Source organism: Conger conger, chromosome 16 (genome assembly GCF_963514075.1).
Source record: "Conger conger chromosome 16, fConCon1.1, whole genome shotgun sequence".
Taxonomy (NCBI): domain Eukaryota; kingdom Metazoa; phylum Chordata; class Actinopteri; order Anguilliformes; family Congridae; genus Conger; species Conger conger.
Window position 1 is genome coordinate 17751970 of NC_083775.1, and position 24251 is coordinate 17776220.

The window sequence follows — 24251 nt, forward strand, 5'->3', positions numbered from 1 at the left end:
AGCAACAGTGACATACCTGCCTAACAGCATTCCCAGATCAGTGAGTGAATGTTTGTAACTAGGTGGCAGCATAGTATAAAGACCGGACGTTGATTCTCAGGTCTCATGCTGCAGTAAAACCATCGTATAAAGACAAGACGTTGATTCACAGGTGTCATGCTGCTGTAAAACAATATATGCAGACATGAGTTCATGTCAATGACAAACATGCATGATAATGTAGCGCACAGAAATACAACATAAAAATGCAAATTTTTATTCACACATATTTCACATTTTTGGTTCACTTGGCATAGACATATAATTGGCAGATACTGGGGGGGTGGGGGATCATAGAAAAAAAACACTCCTACTTTCGCACTACTGATCCAGAACTCAAAAGTTACTAATGAAATGCAATTACATGAACAGGTTCATAATACAATTACTTGCCATTTGGTACTGATCAGGTGATGGCAGAACAGGAGTGAAAGGGTGAGCCAATCATGGGCATGGGATGAGGGTGGGTCAGATGTACTCGGGCCGCACCACAAAGCGGTAGATGTAGGAATCCTCGTAGCAGGGGAAGGCCTGGCCTGTGCGGTTGTTGGTGCGAATGAGGGCTAGGTTTTCTTTGAAGTCCTGCACTTGGAAGATGTAGCCCCCTCCGGCACCACTGCCGTTGCCGCAGGTTACCAGCAGGCGGTTGGGGAAGCGGATGGAGCTCTCGTACCTGCTCAGGCTGTATAGGTCCCTCAGCCTCACCGCTGGCAGCGACTCGCACTGCACCCCGCTTCTGGAGCACTCCTGCTGGGTCTTAAACACGTTGGCACCCCAGATCACCCTGCCGGCCTGCAGGACCATGCTGTTGTGTACGGGTGTTATGAAGATGTTCATGTAATTGTAATAGTTGAAACTGTACTGACTGTGGTTGGTGGTGGTGGTGGAGTTGATGTCGAAGCTCCAGGGGTCGGCGGTGTAGATTCGGGGGAGGTAGCCATCATCACTGTCGTTCAGGTGCTTCTGAAGCTGGGTCAGCGAGAGGGCATGGAACTGGAACCCGCGCAGCATCCCTGAGACGTACAGCTCCGCGTTGCCGCTGTAGAGGTTGGAGGTGAACGGGAGGTCGTAGAGCTCTGCCGGCGGGATCATGGGAAAGCGGACGAGACGCAGGAGGGCAGCCTCATCCCCTGAGCCTGAGGAGCCACGCCCATCCTGTGCCCAGCTCTCCACCGCCCGCAGGAGGAAGGCTTCGTCTGGCACCACCAAATCTGAGCGGGACAGGAGGGCCTCCAGTGTGTCCCGCGAAAGGGTGGGCCAGGCCGGGGAGGTCACCAGCGCCTCGCAGTTCCAGGCCAGGTACTGGAGGCAGGTCTCCTGCAGAACCAGGTCCCCCGTCAGCACAGAGTACTGGTACAGAGAGGCCTGGGTGTGGAAGGTGCTGTCCCACGGGAGAAGGAGCCTGAAAAGCCGGCCCGTGTCCGCCTGTAGCTGCTTAATCCCGAAATCCGAGGCCAGCTTGTGCAAGCACTGGGCAGATGAGGCCGAGACATCGATCTCACGGGTGTACAGGTACCTGCAGGCCCAGGGGCACACCATGTCAATCAGCACTGGAGTCTGTGCATTAGGTTTTTAGGCATTAGGTTTTGTGTGTAGGTGAGCAAATACATACGGAACAGAGAAATGTACACTATGTATTCCACTGATGTTATGTGAGGAACGGCCAAAGACATCACCTGACCTGAGAAACTCTGAGACGTAGCTGCGGCAGTCCTGGCTGACATTGATAGTGAGGTTTCCGGACTGGAAGATGGATGACTCAGCGCTGAGGGACAGAACCAGCCTGTGGATGCAGGTAGTATCCTCTCCAAGACCCTCCTCTGGGCTCTGAACCACGATGATGAGGTCGCAATCCTGCTTGCTGTCGAACAGCATCCCCAGTTCCCCCGAGAGGCCCAGGCTGTGGTCCAGGGGGAACGTACGGTCATCCTTCACGGTCAGCTCTGTGAGAGATTAGTCCAGACACTAGAATTCTATGGTTCTAACTGACATTTCTGACAAAAATCAGTGTCATAAATACCGTATGTGGTTCTGAACTTCCTTGACCTGTTGGCCGGTTCTCATCTTCCTTGACCTGTGGGCTGCCTTCGATACAGTCAACCATGAGATTCTGCTCACATCGCTGACTGGGATGGGTGTCACAGGATCTGCACTCGCAAGGTTTTCTCCCTACCTCTCTGGTGGTTCCTACCAGGTGACTTGGAGGGGCTCAGTCTCTGACCCATACCCCCTACAAACTAAATATGACAAAACTACTCAGAACGTAGATAGAACCTTACAATTCCCAGGTCACATGTAACTGGTTTCACACTCAAGATCCGCAGTCTGAAACCAACCTCATTTACAGTCTCTCTGTCTTTACTCTTGTGGTTTGTGTGAGCTGTACAGGTACAGGTATAAAAAGCTTACTTTTCTCACAGATGACTCCCGTGTCCTCGCTGTGTGTGCAGTCAGTCACGCCCCAGCCTTTAAACGCGCAGCTGGACAGAGACGACTCTGTTCCCTTACAGTCCAGGTCATCCAGCCAAATAGTGCCAGACCCTGAGAAGACCAGGCACAGACACAGCACTGACTGTTAGGGCCAGGAACAATAGGGGTTGATACGCACAGCCGATAGACGTGGCACTGACGGTCAGGGCCTGGAGGAATGGGGGTTGATACACACAGCAGATAGACGTAGCAATGATGGTCAGGGCCAGGAGGAATGGGTATTGGTCACTCAGGTCACTCACCTGACCCATAGGCCCCTCCCTCGACAACAGACTGCACGCCGGGGAAACCCAGCTGGCGACACACCACCTGCGCCTCGTTCATGTCCCACCCGTCATCACACACCGTGCCCCACTCTCCCCCGTGGTACACCTCCACCCGGCCCTCGGAGGACCGATTGCTCCCCACCAGCCTCAGGTCGCCCTCCCGGGACACTGCAGGAAAGGAGGAGGAGGAAAGGAGAGCCGCTGGAGTAAGACTAGCCAACATATTTTCATTTTAAGAGAACGCCCATTTCAAAATTGATTTCAAAGGAAATATCTTGAAATGCGTGAAATGAACATTATTCCCTTGAATTTGTTCGTAAATAATGCTTCTAGATTACTTAAATGCATCGGTTTCATTTATTATTATTATTATTTACATTTTACATTTTAGTCATTTGGCAGACGCTTTTAATCCAAAGCGACTTACAAGTGCATAGGTTCTACCATAAGTCAGAGCATCACATCCAGAAACTAGCAAAATACACAGGAAATGCTGTTCTAAACATAGTTGTCATCAGAATTCCATCCATCCATCCATTATCTGAACCCGCTTATCCTGATCAGGGTCACAGGGGGCTGGAGCCTATCCCAGCATACATTGGGCGAAAGGCAGGAATACACCCTGGACAGGTCGCCAGTCCATCGCAGGGCACACACACCACTCACTCACACACTCATACCTACGGGCAATTTAGACTCTCCAATCAGCCTAACGTGCATGTCTTTGGACTGTGGGAGGAAACCGGAGTACCCGGAGGAAACCCACGCAGACACGGGGAGAACATGCAAACTCCGCACAGAGAGGCCCCGGCCGACGGGGATTCGAACCCAGGACCTCCTTGCTGTGAGGCGGCAGTGCTACCCACTGCGCCATCCGTGCCGCCCCGTCATCAGAATTTATTTTTTTATTTATTTTTTATTTATTTTTTTGGGGGGGGGGGGGGGTTAGACAAGGATAGGGATATCAAAAAGGAGGGGCAGGGGAAATCAGGAGGGAGGACTAAGGTAGAGTTTGAAAAGGTGGGTTTTGAGTCTGCGTCGAAATAGGGGGAGGGATTCTGCTGTTCTGACAGTGGTAGGCAGGTCATTCCACCACTGAGGAACCAGAACGGAAAACAGGCGTGAACGTGCAGCTCGACCGCCAGGTGCACGTAGAGAGGGAACCGTAAGTCAACCAGAGCTGGCAGACCGGAGTGGTCTAGCTGGGGAGTAGGGAGTGATCAGGGATTGTATGTAAGGTGGGGCAGTCCCCTTAGCAGCCTGAAATGCCAACACAGGGCCTTGAAACGGATGCGTGCGGCAATGGGAAGCCGGTGGAGGCCAATGAGAAGCGGGGTGACATGAGCCGACCTGGGCTGATCGGTGATCAGGCGGGCTGCAGCATTCTGGACCAGCTGGAGGGGCTTGATGGCACACGCTGGGAGACCAGCTAGGAGGGAGTTGCAGTAATCCAGGCGGGAAATGACGAGCGCCTGGACTAGGAGCTGGGTGGCTTTCTCAGTCAGGAGATGACGGATACGGCGTATATTATACATTATTATACATTATTTTTTTAAGTATGCATTTTCTAAGTCCAGTAGTACTTTCAATATTCAGCAACCTGTTCAATTTGAATACTTATGTAAAAAGTGGTACATACACATCTACACACATGTATGTTGCCTTCTTATGCAGCAAACAAGACATTTTTTATGCATGCACGTACACACATGTAAACAGTTATCAGGAAGTCATGGCTGATTTTACTTGTATTTCTGCAGTTTAAGCAAAGTGTGAAACCCATACTGACCAAATAAAGTCAGCAGGCCAAAAACCTGACCAGACCACGATACAGAAAACAATGTATAGTGTACAGGTTTAGCACAGAAATGAATGGTTTGAGGGTGGTTAAAAAGGAAACATTATTAAAATGTTGTTACAATGTTTTTATTCAGTACAACCTTGCAAAACCTACATTGTTGCAAAATAATATTTTTATTGTTTCAAAGACTCTTATTAAGTAAACTAACTGTGAACAAACAGTTTCAACAGTTGCAGAATTAGCTTAATGAAATTTGCTGACGCAGAAGTTATTATATGCAACACTCGTAAATTATAACTAACTTGAAATCCTCCCTGTGCAGACACAAGGATAAGTGTATCCTTCCAAACTCACCTGCAGACAGATGGACAGACAGCATCATTCGCCACAGAAGAAAAGTGATTCCAAGGATCAGCATTTTGCACAGCTTTCATGGGGAAACTGCCGCGGACTAAAGGGGAAAGAAAACCCACTGTTTGTTGTAAGGCAATACTGTGTTGTAAAACACCACGCTAACCCAGCGACGGAATTTAGCGCGGGCCGAAGGTATCGCCGTGCTTGTCCTTCTGGTGTTGCTGAAATAATAGTAGTTGGGTTAAAAAATAATGACCGCTATGAGAGTCTAGATCAGCCAAAAAATAAACCACGTAAAAAAACAGACACTCTGCCTTCCGCTCTCTACTGGTCCGGGCTGACTAAAAATCTCCACAATAGGGCCAATACATTCACCTTCGTTATCTGACTCAATTTTAAGATAGAATTTAGAAATTGGTTTAATCATGCGCGAACATCGGGAGTGGTTACACTCGACTCTTACCGGCGCCACCATTACTCAATATATGCTCCCGGGATTAGCATTATTGCTGAATCTCAGTTCGGGTAGAGAACACAGAGGCTGGGGGTCTAGCCAACACAGTACATGCATTATAGTTTGCATAGATAGTTGCGAGCCCAGGTCGGCGTGCATTTAGAGGGCTCATTAGAGCTAACATGGAGATCACGCAAGTCAAAACCAAGAAGAATTTATTTACAGGCAGGTAGGTCATTAACATAGAATTAATATGTCAATTACAAAATACAGATTTTAAGGAAAGAAACACAAAGTAAATAATCTCACCTAGCCTGCTTCAACTACACACAGACACAGAACATGCACAGTGTACCGATAGAGAATGTGCACTGTGAGGGAAGTCGATTGGTTTGTATCCCAAATATCATGTTTGAACCAGGCGGCAGTGCCATAAATTAACCTGAAATTTAGACCCCCTCTCCCTTGGGGGTTGTTAAGTAGGGAAAATGAGTTGATTACCAGAGAGGACATGTAGGTTTTCCCTTGAGTTCCTGAGACTATGGTTTAATACCACCATTTGGTATTAAATGTATCTCATCGCATTACTTAATTTTACCGGATCACATCCATACCAAACAGATTATCCTTACGTCTTAATGTGTTGCAGTTATCATGAAACTTCCCTCCTGATTATCCATTTTACATGCAATTCCTGTTACTACTACATAAGACATAATGCAATAATACAAGGATCACATGGGCAATGTTTTCAAGGTTTTACAGGGTATATTGACTACCTCAACAGCAGTTTTGAAGCTTTAATCCAGGAGAGCAGTAACTGGTGTAATGACAGCAGTGCCCAAATGAGGGCACTGTGGCATTATCCAGAGTCTTTCCCCTAGGAAGTGACCAGTTGTGGGGTCATGGGAGAGGGCACAAATGTTCTGGAGGACATTCTTTTCCCCTGTTTTGGTGAGGGGCTTAATGACCCCTGTGACCTAAATGCTCTTAAACCACATGTACCAACACCATCCATCTTCCCCTTATCTCCTTCAGAGCCGATGGCCTGAAATCCCCCAAAGGGGATACCTGGAGAAGGCTGAGATTACATTCTTACATTATTGGCATTTGGCAGATGCTCTCATCCAGAGCGACGTACAGTTGATTAGACTAAGCAGGAGACAATCCTCCCCTGGAGCAATGCAGGGTTAAGGGCCTTGCTCAAGGGACCAATGGCTGTGCGGATCATATTGTGGCTACTCTGGGATTAGAACCACCGACCTTGCATGTCCCAGTCATTTACCTTCACCACTACGCTACAGGCCGCTCAGATCAGGTGTTGTGCGGGTTGAGGTGTGTTCTGTAAGGAGTGGATCAGATGTGGAATGGTGTGAAGATGGTCATGCCACATCTGTTGCACCAAGCCCATTAGATCAGTCACGGGCTGCGTTCTTCATCCACGGGACGGTGACGAGGCTGAACCCCAACAAGCTTGGTGTGATTGTGGGGAAAAGATTGCAAGATATTATATCTATGAATGATGTAGTTGGGAGTTTTCATGATAACTGCATTATGCTGCAAATATGTTTTTGTACCTCTCATGGCAATATACCTTGTGATTTTGGATAAACCTGATTTGGGTGAATTAAAGGAAAGGAGACAAAACCCCAGATTGCTTGGTTTCTTCTCCTTATTGCCAAAATCCAGGCCTTTGTTCTTGACCATAAAAATTGGTCAACCATTTGGAATTTGAAGCCAAACCCCCACCAGGCAGTGAGTCCTTCAGGTCAGGGGGCTAAAGCAAAAGGCTTCTACAGAGACAGCTTTTGCAGTTGGACGGTTATAATATCCTTGGTAGACTGTTACGTAAACTAGACCATTGCACCAGTCGCACTGAACCAATCAGAATAACACCAAACATCACTATATTCTGACCTGGGATTATCATGAAACATCTTTATGCCATCTCCAGTATTTCTGTGCTCAAAACCTGCAAGGAATGTGAGAGAAGGGGGCCCCACACAGGGCCCAGGAAGACTCCTCCAGGAACCACACTCTAGTTTTCCCCCACTGGCATGGGTGCCAAAAGGTGGGGGCTAATGTTGTATGCTCCAGTTTACAGTGTAATATTTTTGTATTCATGTTAAATGATCCAAACACAAGTACTGTACATAGTCATCCTCACAGAAGAGGCAGTCATGATGTCAGACCTGACTGTGGAGCACAAATCTTCAAATTGGTGAAAATTCAACTTTTACCACCCAGCATCACCCATCACAATTAACTAAAGGAGACATCTGTGATGATAATTCACCACTGCAACTCAACTCCAGAGCAGAAAACATGCGGTCAAGTTCTACCACAATTTCATACTTTCACTTATTCCAGCATAATGCAGGTTTGGCTTATTGCCCTTGTCCCTGTCACTGAACTCTTCCATTTATTATTTTTCAAATAAAGTTTAGTTTCAATGACCAGGTGACCACACTTCCAGTAACTAGAACCCTAAGCATTTCACATAATTTATAATGGAAGCAATAAAAAAAAACAACCTCTTTCTAAACAAATCATGTGTTACACAGTTTATTACAGAAAATTGATTGATTAAATGTCCTGGGATGTGGAATATTTTTTCTTCTTGGCATACAGAGATATTTCTGACATACTCCCCCCCTCTCCGCACTTCCACCTCCCGGTTGAACAAACTCCCCGTGGAGGTCAGAACAGCAGAATCTCTGACCACCTTCAAGCTGCAACTCTCCCCACCCCTCCCTACATCCCTGTAAACCTTAAAGGTACACTAGGTAAGACTTTTGTCTTAAAACATTGTTACAAGACCATTGTAAATCCCTTCCTATCATTGAAAAAGGCTCACTGACCTGTTGACTCACTTTCTGCCTGTGGTTATAGTCCACGAATTCGGGTTTAATTCGTCGGACCGTCACTCTATCAAAACATTGTACAGCTGTACAACAATTCAAGCTCATTGGTTGAAAATTGGTTCTAATTGCCACAGCCAATTGGTGGGGGCTTCCTATTGTTTGTGTAGCAAATTGCACTCCAGAGTTTCAGTGATCGCTTGTCTGGAGTGCAATTTTGGCAGCTAAGTGTTACTTTGATCTCTTTGCCTGTTCAATCATGCGTGTTTAGCTAAACCTTTATTTGTCTCAAACTGTAAGTTTCATCATTTGTGGTACACTGGTTAGCTGAAGTGAAATAAAATAGGATGAATAGTGCTATGCAGCACACTAAAGTGAACATTTCATAAATTCACCAGTTCGGCAAACATTTTCTGACTAGTACACTACGAAAAGACGGCAGGCTCTATTGCCTTTGTCACTGTTAACTTTCTAAAACAGTGCATGTTGTGGCTTGTTTGTTGCTGCAATTCCTCTCTTTGACCTTTAACTGTTGTCTTTACTTGTGTTATGTAACCTTTGCTAGTTTTGTTTGGCGAGGCAAGCTGTTTACTCATATATTTGCGAGGTGCGGTATTATAAAAAAAAAGTTAAAATCTGATCATCAACTAGGCCCTAGTTATTATCATTGTTGTACTGTTAGCAGTTTAAATTGTACTTCCCTCTTGGGTCTTTCAGGGCACTTATAATTGGTTATGGGTATGCATAAGGTATGATAAAAGCCAAATGCCATTAATGTAAGGTAATGCCATGTAATGTAATACAGAGATTGGAAGGCAGGCAATTACTGAACAGTTTTACTATTTTTTATATTATTTATTTAAAGAAATACTCATGCATTTTAATGATGTTTTTAAGTTTGTTTTGTGAATTGTTTCGTCATTCTAAGCATACTATGTCTTTGTCATGTTTTATTTTATCTTTGGAAACCATTTTGATCTGCATTTAAATTTTTGCGAGCTGCTACATTATTGCATAATGCAGCTATTATTATTAAACGGGTACACCATCCGTCAGCTGACATTATTAATTTTGTTCTTCAGTAACAGCTTGTACAGTGGTATTTCTATTGTTAGAATAAAAATGAAAACATTTTTATTTTGTTTCTATTAAAAAAAAAAAATTAATTTGTATCTATGAGCCCCTTGCAGCAAGTAGGCCTAGTCAGTATTTGTATTCTGGTTTGGTGCAAATTTTTGGGGCAAATGCTAAGGGGACTGCCCCACTTTACATAAAATCTTTAATCGCTCTCTACTCCGCAGCAAGACCACTCCGGTCTGCCAGCTCTGGTCGCCTTGTGGTTCCCTCACAACGAGCACCTGGCGGTCGAGCTTTGGATTAAAACCGTCTGCCAAATGACAAAAATGTAGAGAACACAAAATGTCAAAATGAAACAGTTGCAACCTCTGAATAGTTACAAGCTTAAAAGTTAATTGTTCTTAATTGGACAATTCACTAGTGTGGTCAACGGAGAGGGGCGCAATCCTCGAGAAGCTGTACTCGTTTCCCTTTTTATTCAGGACCGTCTTAAATGTTTTCCTTTTCTTCCCAATATCCTGTTTCATTTTGAAAGCTGAAGTTTCGTTTTTGCGGAAATTTCGTAATGTTGTGCTAACCTGATAAACGTGATATTCGATCTAAACCCCTTTGTCCTGTATCATGTCTGAGCTTTATCACCACCACATTCATGCACCTACGTTCCTTCATTCCCGGTTGATTCTTTCATTTTCGTTGCCTTTGAAAATGGATACATGAATCAAATAAGATATGGAACTTTCCCTCTCTATATTATTCTCTATATTATTTAGGGATATTGATTCAAGCCAGGTAATTGATTTACTGTCAGAAGTTTCTTAATGATATTCTAGCGTAATTAATTCTGTGTGAAACCGAATTGGTCACAGCCCATCGTATAATTATTATTTTATTTTTAGTATTACAAAACCTAAGCCGGACTTGTCAAGCATCAGGAGACACCAATACAAAACTCCATAACAAAGGATTACAAGTATACTACGTTTGAACAGCAAGAATGACAAAAACAACTTTAAGAATATTTTTTACTGTAAAATAAAACAAAAATAAATCACAACAAACAGCTTGTAATTGAATGTCTCGCTTCTGGAAGTACAGTACAGTACAATATATTTTCATGGGTCAATATTCAGTATGTTATTTCAGAGACAAGGCGGGCATTTTACCATGTTTTAGAAAAAACACTTTCTCACTACTGATCCAGAACTCAAAAGTTACTAATGAAATGCAATTACATGAACAGGTTCATAATACAATTACATGCATTTGGTACTGATCAGGTAATGGCAGAACAGGAGTGAAGGGGTGAGCCAATTATGGGCACGGAATGGGGGTGTGTCAGATATACTCGGGCCGCACAACGAAGCGGTAGATGTAGGAATCCTCGTAGCAGGGGAAGGCCTGGCCCGTGCGGTTGTTGGTGGGAATGAGGGCCAGGTTGTCCTTGAAGTCCTGCACATGGAAGATGTAGCCCCCTCCGGCACCACTGCCATTGACGCAGGTTACCAGCAGGCGGTTGGGGAAGCGGATGGAGCTAAGGCTGCTCTGGCACCTCAGCCTCACCGCTGGCAGTGACTCGCACCACACCCCGCTTCTGGAGCACTCCTGCTGGGTCTTAAACACATTGGCAACCCAGCTCACCATGCTGTCCTGGAGGACCACGCTGTTGTGTACCGGTGTTGTGAAGTTGTGGTCAATGTTATAGTACACTGTCTCGTACCTGTTGAAATTGGAACTGGAATAGCGCCTGATCTCCTGGCGGCTGTTGTGGGAGTCGGCAGTAGAGTTGACATCGAAGCTCCAGGGGTCGGCGGTGTAGATTCGGGGGAGGTACCCATCATCACTGTCGTTCAGGTGCTTCCGGAGCTGGGCCAGCGAGAGGGCGTGTAACTGGAATCCGCGCAGCATCCCTGAGCGGTACAGCTCCGGGTGGCCACTGTAGAGGTTGGAGGTGAACGGGAGGTCGTAGAGCTCTGCCGGCGGGATCATGGGAAAGCGGACGAGACGCAGGAGGACGGCCTCATCCCCTGAGCCTGAGGAGCCACGCCCATCCCATGCCCAGCTCTCCAGCGCCCGCAGGAGGAAGGCTTCGTCTGGCACCACCAAATCTGAGCGGGACAGGAGGGCCTCCAGTGTGTCCCGTGAAAGGGTGGGCCAGGCCGAGGAGGTCACCAGCGCCTCGAAGTTCCAGGCCAGGTACTGGAGGCAGGTCTCCTGCAGAGCCAGGTCCCCTGTCAGCACAGAGTACTGGTACAGAGAGGCCTGGGTGTGGAAGGTGCTGTCCCACGGGAGAAGGAGCCTGAAAAGCCGGCCCGTGTCCGCCTGCAGCTGCTTAATCCCGAAATCCGAGGCCAGCTTGTGCAAGCACTGGGCAGATGAGGCCGAGATACTGATCTCACGGGTGTACAGGTATCTGCAGGCCCAGGGGCACACCATGTCAATCAGCACTGGAGTCTGTGCATTAGGTTTTTAAGCATTGGGTTTTGTGTGTAGGTGTGCAAATACATACGGAACAGACAAATGTACACAATGTAATATGTCATGAATATGCATAAGAAGCACTATTCCACTGATGTTATGTGAGGAACGGCCGAAGACATCACCTGACCTGAGAAACTCTGAGACGTAGCTGCGGCAGTCCTGGCTGACATTGATAGTGAGGTTTCCAGACTGGAGGGCCTCGCGGAAGATGGGTGACTCAGCACTGAGGGACAGAACCAGCCTGTGGATGCAGGTAGTATCCTCTCCAAGACCCTCCTCTGGGCTCTGAACCACGATGGTGAGGTCACAATCCCGCTTGCTGTCGAACAGCGCCCCCAGTTCCCCCGACAGGCCCAGGCTGTGGTCCAGGGGGAACGTACGGCCATCCTTCATGGTCAGCTCTGTGAGAGATTAGTCTAGACATTAGAATTATATGGTTCTAACTGACATTTCTGACAAAAATCAGTTAGTGTCATAAATACCGTATGTGGTTCTGAACTTCCTTGACCTGTTGGCCGGTTCTCATCTTCCTTGACCTGTGGGCTACCTTCGATACAGTCAACCATGAGATTCTGCTCTCATCGCTGACTGGGATGGGTGTCACAGGATCTGCACTCACATGGTTTTCTCCCTATCTCTCTGGTCGTTCCTACCAGGTGACTTGGAGGGGCTCAGTCTCTGACCCACACCCCCTACATACTTGAGTCACGCAGGGCTTCGTTCTTGGTCTTCTCCTCTTCCCTCTAGACACCATGTCTCTTGGTTCTGTTATCTCTTCCCATGGCTGTTCTAACCATCCTTATGCCGATGACACTCAACTCTTTCTTTCCTTCCCTCTCAATACCCAGGTCACTACACAGATCTCTGCCTGCTTGGCTGATATTTCTACGTGGATGACTTCCCACCACCTGAAGCTTAACCTTGGCAAGTCTGAGCTTCTCTAGATCCCTGCTAAATCCTCTGTGGCAATTTAACTCTCACTGATTGTCGAGAACTTTGTAGTATCCTCCTCCCATATGGCCAAGAATCTTGGGGTGACTCTTGATAACAACCTCACCCTCACTCCACATATATCCTCCACTGCTAGAACCTGCAGGTTCTTCCTCTATAATATACGCTATATCCGTCATCTCCTGACGCAGAAAGCCACCCAACTCCTAGTCCAGGCGCTTGTCATTTCCCGTCTAGATTACTGCAACTCGCTCCTGGCCGGTCTCCCAGCTTGTGCCATCAAGCCCTCCCAGCTGCTCCAGAATGCTGCAGCCCGCCTGACCACCAGTCAGCCTAGGTCAGCTCATGTCACCCCACTCCTCATTGACTTCCTATTGCCGCACGCATCTGCTTCAAGGCGCTAGTGTTGGCATTCCAGGCTTCTAAGGGGACTGTCCCACTTTAAATACAACCTTTAATTGCTCCCTACACCTCAGCAAGACCACTCCTGTCTACCTTAGTCCTCCCTCCTGATCCCCCCCCCCCCCCCTTCCGATATCCCTCGTCAAACCCTAACCCTTAATATAAAATAAAAAATTTTAAAATGGCACTTACGATGACTGTTGTCTTTTTGTTTAGAACAGCTCTTAATGCATGTTTTACTAGTTATGGATTTCATTCTTTTAACCTGTGGAAGAACCTATGCACTTGAAAATCACTTTGGATTAAAAGCGTCTGTCAAATGACAAAAATGTAAAAATGCAATGTAAAGGTTCATAGGGCAATTTGACAGAATCTTCATATTGTACATTCATATATTGTATGTTTAGGATGTCTGTCATTTTGAAATATGCTTTAAAACTCAATATCACAAAACTACTCAAAACGTAGATAGAACCTTACAATTCCCAGGTCACATATAACTGGTTTCAAACTCAAGATCCGCAGTCTGAAACCAACCTCATTCACAGTCTCTCTTTGTCTTTACCCTTGTGGTTTGTGTGAGCTGAACAGGTACGGGTATAAAAAGCTTACGTTTCTCACAGATGACTCCCGCGTCCTCGCTGTGTGTGCAGTCAGTCACGCCCCAGCCTTTAAACGTGCAGCTGGACAGAGACGACTCTGTTCCCTTACAGTCCAGGTCATCCAGCCAAATAGTGCCAGACCCTGAGAAGACCAGGCACAGACACAGCACTGACTGTCAGGGCAAGGAACAATGGGGGTTGATACGCACAGCAGATAGACGTGGCACTGACGGTCAGGGCCAGGAGGAATGGGGGTTGATACGCACAGCAGATAGACGTGGCACTGACGGTCAGGGCCAGGAGGAATGGGGGTTGATACACACAGCAGATAGACGTAGCACTGATGGTCAGGGCCAGGAGGAATGGGTATTGGTCACTCAGGTCACTCACCTGACCCATAGATCCCTCCCTCGACAACAGACTGCGCGCCGGAGAAACCCAGCAGGCGACACACCACCTGCGCCTCGTTCATGTCCCACCCGTCATCACACACCGTGCCCCACTCTCCCCCGTGGTACACCTCCACCCGGCCCTCGGAGGACCGATTGCTCCCCACCAGCCTCAGGTCGCCCTCCCGGGACACTGCAGGAAAGGAGGAGGAGGAAAGGAGAGCCGCTGGAGTAAGACTAGCCAACATATTTTAATTTTAAGAGAATGCCCATTTCAAAATTGATTTCAAAGGAAATATCTTGAAATGCGTGAAATGAACATTATTCCCTTGAATTTGTTCGTAAATAATGCTTCTAGATTACTTGAATGCATCGGTTTCATTTATTATTATAATTTTTTAAAGTATGCAAGTCCAGTAGTACTTTCAATATTCAGCAACCTGTTAAATCCGAATACTTATGTAAAAAGTGGTACATACACATCTACACACATGTATGTTGCCTTCTTATGAAGCAAACAAGACATTTTTAATGCATGCACGTACACACATGTAAACAGTTATCAGGAAGTCATGGCTGATTTTACTTGTATTTCTGCAGTTTAAGCAAAGTGTGAAACCCATACTGACCAAATAAAGTCAGCAGGCAAAAAACCTGACCAGATCACTTTACAGAAAACAATGTATAGTGTACAGGTTTAGCACAGAAATGAATGGTTTGAGGGTGGTTAAAAAGGAAACATTATTAAAATTTTGTTACAATGTTTTTATTCAGTACAACCTTACAATCTACATTGTTGCAAAATAATATTTTTGTTTCAAAGACTCTTATTAAGTAAACTAACTGTGAACAAACAGTTTCAACAGTTGCAGAATTAGCTTAATGAAATTTGCTGACGCAGAAGTTGTTATTATATGCAACACTCGTAAATTATAACTAACTTGAAATCCTCCCTGTGCAGACACAAGGATAAGTGTATCCTTCCAAACTCACCTGCAGACAGATGGACAGACAGCATCATTCGCCACAGAAGAAAAGTGATTCCAAGGATCAGCATTTTGCACAGCTTTCATGGGGAAACTGCCGCGGACTAAAGGGGAAAGAAAACCCACTGTTTGTTGTAAGGCAATACTGTGTTGTAAAACACCACGCTAACCCAACGACGGAATTTAGCGCGGGCCGAAGGTATCGCCGTGCTTGTCCTTCTGGTGTTGCTGAAAGAATAGTAGTTGGGTTAAAAAATAATGACCGCTATGAGAGTCTAGATCAGCCAAAAAATAAACCACGTAAAAAAACAGACACTCTGCCTTCCGCTCTCTACTGGTCCGGGCTGACTAAAAATCTCCACAATAGGGCCAATACATTCACCTTCGTTATCTGACTCAATTTTAAGATAGAATTTAGAAATTGGTTTAATCATGCGCGAACATCGGGAGTGGTTACACTCGACTCTTACCGGCGCCACCATTACTCAATATATGCTCCCGGGATTAGCATTATTGCTGAATCTCAGTTCGGGTAGAGAACACAGAGGCTGGGGGTCTAGCCAACACAGTACATGCATTATAGTTGGCATAGATAGTTGCGAGCCCAGGTCGGCGTGCATTTAGAGGGCTCATTAGAGCTAACATTGAGATCACGCAAGTCAAAACCAAGAAGAATTTATTTACAGGCAGGTAGGTCATTAACATAGAATTAATATGTCAATTACAAAATACAGATTTTAAGGAAAGAAACACAAATTAAATAATCTCACCCAGCCTGCTTCAACTACACACAGACACAGAACATGCACAGTGTACCGATAGAGAATGTGCACTGTGTGGGAAGTCGATTGGTTTGTATCCCAAATATCATGTTTGAACCAGGCGGCAGTGCCATAAATTAACCTGGAGGAGTGGTCAAATCTGAAATTTAGACCCCCTCCCTTGGGGGTTGTTAAGTAGGGAAAATGAGTTGATTACCAGAGAGGACATGTAGGTTTTCCCTTGAGTTCCTGAGACTATGGTTTAATACCACCATTTGGTATTAAATGTATCTCATCGCATTACTTAATTTTACCGGATCACATCCATACCAAACAGATTATCCTTACGTCTTAATATGTTGCAGTTATCATGAAACTTCCCTCCTGATTATCCATTTTACATGCAATTCCTGTTACTACTACATAAGACATAATGCAATAATACAAGGATCACATGGGCAATGTTTTCAAGGTTTTACAGCGTATATTGACTATCTCAACAGCAGTTTTGAAGCTTTAATCCAGGAGAGCAGTAACTGGTGTAATGACAGCAGTGCCCAAATGAGGGCACTGTGGCATTATCCAGAGTCTTTCCCCTAGGAAGTGACCAGTTGTGGGGTCATGGGAGAGGGCACAAATGTTCTGGAGGACATTCTTTTCCCCTGTTTTGGTGAGGGGCTTAATGACCCCTGTGACCTAAATGCTCTTAAACCACATGTACCAACACCATCCATCTTCCACTTATCTCCTTCAGAGCCGATGGCCTGAAACCCCCCAAAGGGGATACCTGGAGAGGGCTGAGATTACATTCTTACATTATTGGTATTTGGCAGATCCTCTCATCCAGAGCAACGTACAGTTGATTAGACTAAGCAGGAGACAATCGTCCCCTGGGGGCCTTGCTCAAGGGACCAACGGCTGTGCGGATCATATTGTGGCTACTACTGGGATTAGAACCACCGACCTTGCGTGTCCCAGTCATTTACCTTAACCACTACGCTACAGGCCGCTCAGATCAGGTGTTGTGCGGGTTGAGGGGTGTTCTGTAAGGAGTGGGTCAGACGTGGAATGGTGTGAAGATGGTCATGCCACATCTGTTGCACCAAGCCCATTAGATCAGTCACGGGCTGTGTTCTTCATCCGCGGGGTGGTGAGGAGGCTGAACCCTAACAAGCTTGGTGTGATCGTGGGGAAAAGATTGCAAGATATTATATCTATGAATGATGTAGTTGGGAGTTTTCATGATAACTGCATTATGCTGTAAATATGTTTTTGTACCTCTCATGGCAATATACCTTTTGGATAAACCTGATTTGGGTGAATTAAAGGAAAGGAGACAAAACCCCAGATATCTTGGTTTCTTCTCCTTATTGCCAAAATCCAGGCCTTTGTTCTTGACCATAAAAATTGGTCAACCATTTGGAATTTGAAGCCAAACCCCCACCAGGCAGTTAATCCTTCAGGTCAGGGGGCTAAAGCAAAAGGCTTCTACAGAGACAGCTTTTGGAGTTTCCCCTCGGCTCCTGGATGGTTATGATATCCTTGGTAGACTCCTCCAGGAACCACACTCTAGTTTTCCCCCATTGGCATGGGTGCCAAAAGGTGGGGGCTAATGATGTATGCTCCGGGGGGGGGGGGGGGGGGGGTTCAGCAATGACACCACATGTTCATTATTTCCAGCTTACAGTGTAATATTTTTGTATTTATGTTAAATGATCCAAACACAAGTACCGTACATAGTAATCCTCACAGAAGAGGCAGTCATGATGTCAGACCTGACTGTGGAGCACAAATCTTCAAATTGGTGAAAATGCAACTTTTACCACCCAGCAACACCCATCAATTAACTAAAGAAGACATCTGTGATGATAATTCACCACTGCAACTCAACTCCAGAGCAGCTATCAGACCAGTGGTTTTCCAATGTAGGCCTGAGGACCTACTGTGCATACTGTTTTCAGACACAGCCAATACCTTGAACAATTTAGGTTGTTGAAAACATGCAGTCAAGTTCTACCACAATTTCATACTTTCACTTATTCCAGCATAATGCAGGTTTGGCTTATTGCCCTTGTCCCTGTCACTGAACTCTTCCATTTCTTATTTTTCAAATAAAGTTTAGTTTCAATAACCAGGTGACCACACTTCCAGTAACTAGAACCCTAAGCATTTCACATAATTTATAGTTGAATCAATTAAAAAATACCACCTCTTTCTAAACAAATCCTTTGTTACACAGTATATGACAGAAAATGTAATCATCGGTGATCTGACTGAATAAATGTCCTGTGATGTGGAATATACATTTTCTATGGCATGCAGAGCTATTTCTGACCTACTGAGAGATTGGAAGCTAGACAATTACTGAACAATTTGACTATCTTGCATTCAACTAATTCTTTTATTTCTGAAAATAAATACTTTTACACATTTTAATGATGTATGTTATTAACTTGTTTTTGTGATTTGTTTTGTCATTCTATGCATACTATGTATTTATCATGTTTTAATTTATCTTTGAAAAGCATTTTGAGCTGCATTTTAATTTATGCGAGCTGCTACATTATTGCAAATGCAGCTATTATTATTAAAAGTCTACACCATCCGTCAGCAGACATTGTCTAATTAAGAACAATTTACTTTGAAGCTTGTTACTATTCAGAGGATGCGATTGTTTCATTTGCCCCCAAAATGTTATTTGGTTGAATAGTAAATAGTTCTGAATCTATTCCCCATTCTGACATTTGGTCTGAAAAACAAGTGAACCTCTTGACCACATCTGCATGCCCAAAAACATAAGAGAACATCACATTACATTACTGTCATTTCAGAGATGAAATGGAATATGCGTGCATCCACTTGAGTTATGGGAGCAACAGTGACATACCTGCCTAACAGCATTCCCAGATCAGTGAGTGAATGTTTGTAACTTGGTCGCAGCATAGTATACAGACTGGACGTTGATTCTCAGATCTCATGCTGCTGTAAAACCATAGTATAAAGATTGTAGGTTGACTCCCAGGTCCCATGCTGCTATAAAACCATAGTATAAAGACTGGATGTTGATTCTCAGGTCTCATGCTGCTGTAAAACCATAGTATAAAGATTGGAGGTTGACTCCAAGGCCTCATGCTGCTGTAAAACCATAGTATAAAGACTGGACGTTGATTCCCAGGTCTCATGCTGCTGTTAAACAATATATGCAGACATTAGGTCATGACAATGACAAACATGCATGATAATGTTGCGCACAGAAATACAACATAAAAATTCAAATTCCAAATATGTTTATTTCACATTTTTGGTTCACTTGGCATCAACATATAATTGGCAGATACTGGAGGGGTGGGGGATCATAGAAAAAAAACTAAATTACCCTAAATTACTTGCCATTTGGTACATATCAGATAATGGCAGAACAGGAGTGAAGGGGTGAGCCAATCATGAGCACGGAATAGGGGTGTGTCAGATGTATTCGGGCCGCACCACGAAACGGTAGACGTAGGAATCCTCGTAGCAGGGGAAGGCCTGGCCCGTGTTGTTGTAGGTGGGAATGAGGGCCAGGTTGTCCTTGAAGTCCCGCACATGGAAGATGTAGCCCCCTCCAGCACCACTGCCGTTGCCGCAGGTTACCAGCAGGCAGTTGGGGAAGCGGATGGAGCTCTCGTACCTGCTCAGGCTGTATAGGTCCCTCAGCCTCACCGCTGGCAGCGACTCGCACTGCACCCCGCTTCTGGAGCACTCCTGCTGGGTCTTAAACACGTTGGCAACCCAGCTCACCGTGCTGGCCTGGAGGACCTCACTGTTGTGTACCGGTGTGGTGAAGGTGTGGTTAATGTTATAGTACACTGTCTCGTACCTGTTGTAATTGTAATTGTAACTGGAATAGCGCCTGATCTCCTGGCGGCTGTTTTGGGAGTCGGCAGTAGAGTTGACATCGAAGCTCCAGGGGTCGGCGGTGTAGATTCGGGGGAGGTACCCATCATCACTGTCGTTCAGGTGCTTCCGGAGCTGGACTGGCTTCCTATTGCCGCACGCATCTGCTTCAAGGCGCTAGAGTTGGCATTCCAGGCTTCTAAGGGGACTGCCCCACTTTAAATACAATCTTTAATTGCTCCATACACCTCAGCAAGACCACTCCTGTCTACCTTAGTCCTCCCTCCTGATCCCCCCCCCTTCCGATATCCCTCTTGTCAAACCCTAACTTACTTACCCTTAATATAAAATAAAAAATTTAAAAATTGCACTTACGGTGACTGTTGTCTTTTTCTTTAGAACAGCTCTTAATGCATGTTTTACTAGTTATGGATTTCATTCTTTTAACCTGTGGAAGAACCTATGCACTTGAAAATCGCTTTGGATTAAAAGTGTCTGTCAAATGACAAAAATGTAAAAATGCAATGTAAAGGTTCATAGGGCAATTTGACAGAATCTTCATATTGTACATTCATATATTGTATGTTTAGGATGTCTGTCATTATGAAATATGACAAAATGCTTTAAAACTTTGTCAGCAATCAGGGAGGGAGTCAGGGAGTCAGCAATGACACCACATGTTAATTATTTCCAGGTTACAATGTAATATTTCTGTATTATGTTAAATGACACCACATGTTAATTATTTCCAGCTTACAATGTAATATTTTTGTATTATGTTAAATGACCCAAACACAAGTACTGTACATAGTAATCCTCACAGAAGAGGCAGTCATGATGTCAGACCTGACTGTGGAGCACGAATCTTCAAATTGGTGAAAATGCAACTTTTACCACCCAGCATCACCCATCACAATTAACTAAAGGAGACATCTGTGATGATAATTCACCACTGCAAGTCAACTCCAGAGCAGAAAACATGCGGTCAAGTTCTACCACAATTTCATACTTTCACTTATTCCAGCATAATGCAGGTTTGGCTTATTGCCCTTGTCCCTGTCCCTTGAACTCTTCCATTTATTATTTTTCAAATAAAGTTTAGTTCAATGACCAGGTGACCACACTTCCAGTAACTAGAACCCTAAGCATTTCACATAATTTCATATATTTGCGAGGTGCGGTATTATAAAAAAAAAGTTAAAATCTGATGATCAACTAGGTCCTAGTTATTATCATTGTTGTACTGTTAGCAGTTTAAATTGTACTTCCCTCTTGGGTCTTTCAGCGCACTTATAATTGGTTATGGGTATGCATAAGGTATGATAAAAGCCAAATGCCATTAATGTAAGGCAATGTCATGTAATGTAATACAGAGAGATTGGAAGGCAGGCAATTACTGAACAGTTCTACTATTTTTTAAATCTTGCATTCAACTAGCTACTTATATTATTTATTTAAAGAAATACTCATGCATTTTAATGATGTTTTTAAGTTTGTTTTTGTGAATTGTTTCGTCATTCTAAGCATACTATGTCTTTGTCATGTTTTATTTTATCTTTGGAAACCATTTTGATCTGCATTTAAATTTTTGCGAGCTGCTACATTATTGCATAATGCAGCTATTATTATTAAACGGGTACACCATCCGTCAGCTGACATTATTAATTTTGTTCTTCAGTAACAGCTTGTACAGTGGTATTTCTATTGTTAGAATAAAAATGAAAACATTTTAATTTTGTTTCTATTTAAAAAAAAAAAAAAATTGTATATATGAGCTCCTTGCAGCAAGTAGGCCTAGTCAGTATTTGTATTCTGGTTTAGTGCAAATTTTTGGGGCAAATGCTAAGGGGACTGCCCCACTTTACATAAAATCTTTAATCGCTCTCTACTCCGCAGCAAGACTACTCCGGTCTGCCAGCTCTGGTCGCCTGGTGGTTCCCTCACAACGAGCACCTGGCGGTCGAGCTTTGGATTAAAACCGTCTGCCAAATGACAAAAATGTAGAGAACACAAAATGTCAAAATGAAACAGTTGCAACCTCTGAATAGTTACAAGCTTAAAAGTTAATTGTTCTTAATTGGACAATTCACTAGTGTGGTCAACGGAGACGGGCGCAATCCTCGAGAAGCTGTACTCGTTTCCCTTTTTATTCAGGACCGTCTTAAATGTTTTCCTTTTCTTCCCAATATCCTGTCTCATTTTGAAAACGAAGCTGAAGTTTCGTTTTTTTCGGAAATTTCGTAATGTTGTGCTAACCTGATAAACGTGATATTCGATCTAAACCCCTTTGTCCTGTATCATGTCTGAGCTTTATCACCACCACATTCATGCACCTACGTTCCTTCATTCCCGGTTGATTCTTTCATTTTCGTTGCCTTTGAAAATGGATACATGAATCAAATAAGATATGGAACTTTCCCTCTCTATATTATTCTCTATATTATTTAGGGATATTGATTCAAGCCAGGTAATTGATTTACTGTCAGAAGTTTCTTAATGATATTCTAGCGTAATGAATTCTGTGCGAAACCGAATTGGTCACAGCCCATCGTATAATTATTATTTTATTTTTAGAATTACAAAACCTAAGCCGGACTTGTCAAGCATCAGGAGACACCAATACAAAACTCCATAACAAAGGATTACAAGTATACTACGTTTGAACAGCAAGAATGACAAAAACTACTTTAAGAATATTTTTTACTGTAAAATAAAACAAAAATAAATCACAACAAACAGCTTGTAATTGAATGTCTCGCTTCTGGATGTACAGTACAGTACAATATATTTTCATGGGTCAATATTCAGTATGTTATTTCAGAGACAAGGCGGTCATTTTACCATGTTTTAGAAAAAACACTCCTACTTTCTCACTACTGATCCAGAACTCAAAAGTTACTAATGAAATGCAATTACATGAACAGGTTCATAATACAATTACTTGCATTTGGTACTGATCAGGTAATGGCAGAACAGGAGTGAAGGGGTGAGCCAATTATGGGCACGGAATGAGGGTGTGTCAGATGTACTCGGGCCGCACAACGAAACGGTAGACGTAGGAATCCTCGTAGCAGGGGAAGGCCTGGCCCGTGTTGTTGTAGGTGGGAATGAGGGCCAGGTTGTCCTTGAAGTCCCGCACATGGAAGATGTAGCCCCCTCCGGCACCACTGCCGTTGCCGCAGGTTACCAGCAGGCGGTTGGGGAAGCGGATGGAGCTCTCGTACCTGCTCAGGCTGTATAGGTCCCTCAGCCTCACCGCTGGCAGCGACTCGCACTGCACCCCGCTTCTGGAGCACTCCTGCTGGGTCTTAAACACGTTGGCAACCCAGCTCACCGTGCTGGCCTGGAGGACCTCACTGTTGTGTACCGGTGTGGTGAAGGTGTGGTTAATGTTATAGTACACTGTCTCGTACCTGTTGTAATTGTAATTGTAACTGGAATAGCGCCTGATCTCCTGGCGGCTGTTTTGGGAGTCGGCAGTAGAGTTGACATCGAAGCTCCAGGGGTCGGCGGTGTAGATTCGGGGGAGGTACCCATCATCACTGTCGTTCAGGTGCTTCCGGAGCTGGACTGGCTTCCTATTGCCGCACGCATCTGCTTCAAGGCGCTAGAGTTGGCATTCCAGGCTTCTAAGGGGACTGCCCCACTTTAAATACAATCTTTAATTGCTCCATACACCTCAGCAAGACCACTCCTGTCTACCTTAGTCCTCCCTCCTGATCCCCCCCCCTTCCGATATCCCTCTTGTCAAACCCTAACTTACTTACCCTTAATATAAAATAAAAAATTTAAAAATTGCACTTACGGTGACTGTTGTCTTTTTCTTTAGAACAGCTCTTAATGCATGTTTTACTAGTTATGGATTTCATTCTTTTAACCTGTGGAAGAACCTATGCACTTGAAAATCGCTTTGGATTAAAAGTGTCTGTCAAATGACAAAAATGTAAAAATGCAATGTAAAGGTTCATAGGGCAATTTGACAGAATCTTCATATTGTACATTCATATATTGTATGTTTAGGATGTCTGTCATTCTGAAATATGACAAAATGCTTTAAAACTTTGTCAGCAATCAGGGAGGGAGTCAGGGAGTCAGCAATGACACCACATGTTAATTATTTCCAGGTTACAATGTAATATTTCTGTATTATGTTAAATGACACCACATGTTAATTATTTCCAGCTTACAATGTAATATTTTTGTATTATTTTAAATGACCCAAACACAAGTACTGTACATAGTAATCCTCACAGAAGAGGCAGTCATGATGTCAGACCTGACTGTGGAGCACGAATCTTCAAATTGGTGAAAATGCAACTTTTACCACCCAGCATCACCCATCACAATTAACTAAAGGAGACATCTGTGATGATAATTCACCACTGCAAGTCAACTCCAGAGCAGAAAACATGCGGTCAAGTTCTACCACAATTTCATACTTTCACTTATTCCAGCATAATGCAG

The 24251-nt window shown here is 44.4% G+C and overlaps 1 protein-coding gene across 1 annotated transcript in view; it reads right to left on the bottom strand.

Moving 5' to 3' along the window:
- Window positions 1–507: 507 nt before the first annotated feature.
- LOC133114081 (uncharacterized) overlaps window positions 508–24251 on the bottom strand; it is a 53425-nt gene continuing 29681 nt past the window's right edge. Inside the window, exons 15-25 of the mRNA XM_061223277.1 lie at window positions 22817–23365; window positions 19398–19935; window positions 16633–16675; window positions 14166–14357; window positions 13786–13917; window positions 11948–12221; window positions 10683–11752; window positions 2772–2996; window positions 2449–2580; window positions 1721–1982; window positions 508–1555 (exon numbers count right to left, since the gene is read on the bottom strand). Coding sequence (XP_061079261.1) covers window positions 508–1555; window positions 1721–1982; window positions 2449–2580; window positions 2772–2996; window positions 10683–11752; window positions 11948–12221; window positions 13786–13917; window positions 14166–14357; window positions 16633–16675; window positions 19398–19935; window positions 22817–23365 — 4465 coding nt within the window. The remainder of the gene's footprint in view (window positions 1556–1720; window positions 1983–2448; window positions 2581–2771; window positions 2997–10682; window positions 11753–11947; window positions 12222–13785; window positions 13918–14165; window positions 14358–16632; window positions 16676–19397; window positions 19936–22816; window positions 23366–24251) is intronic.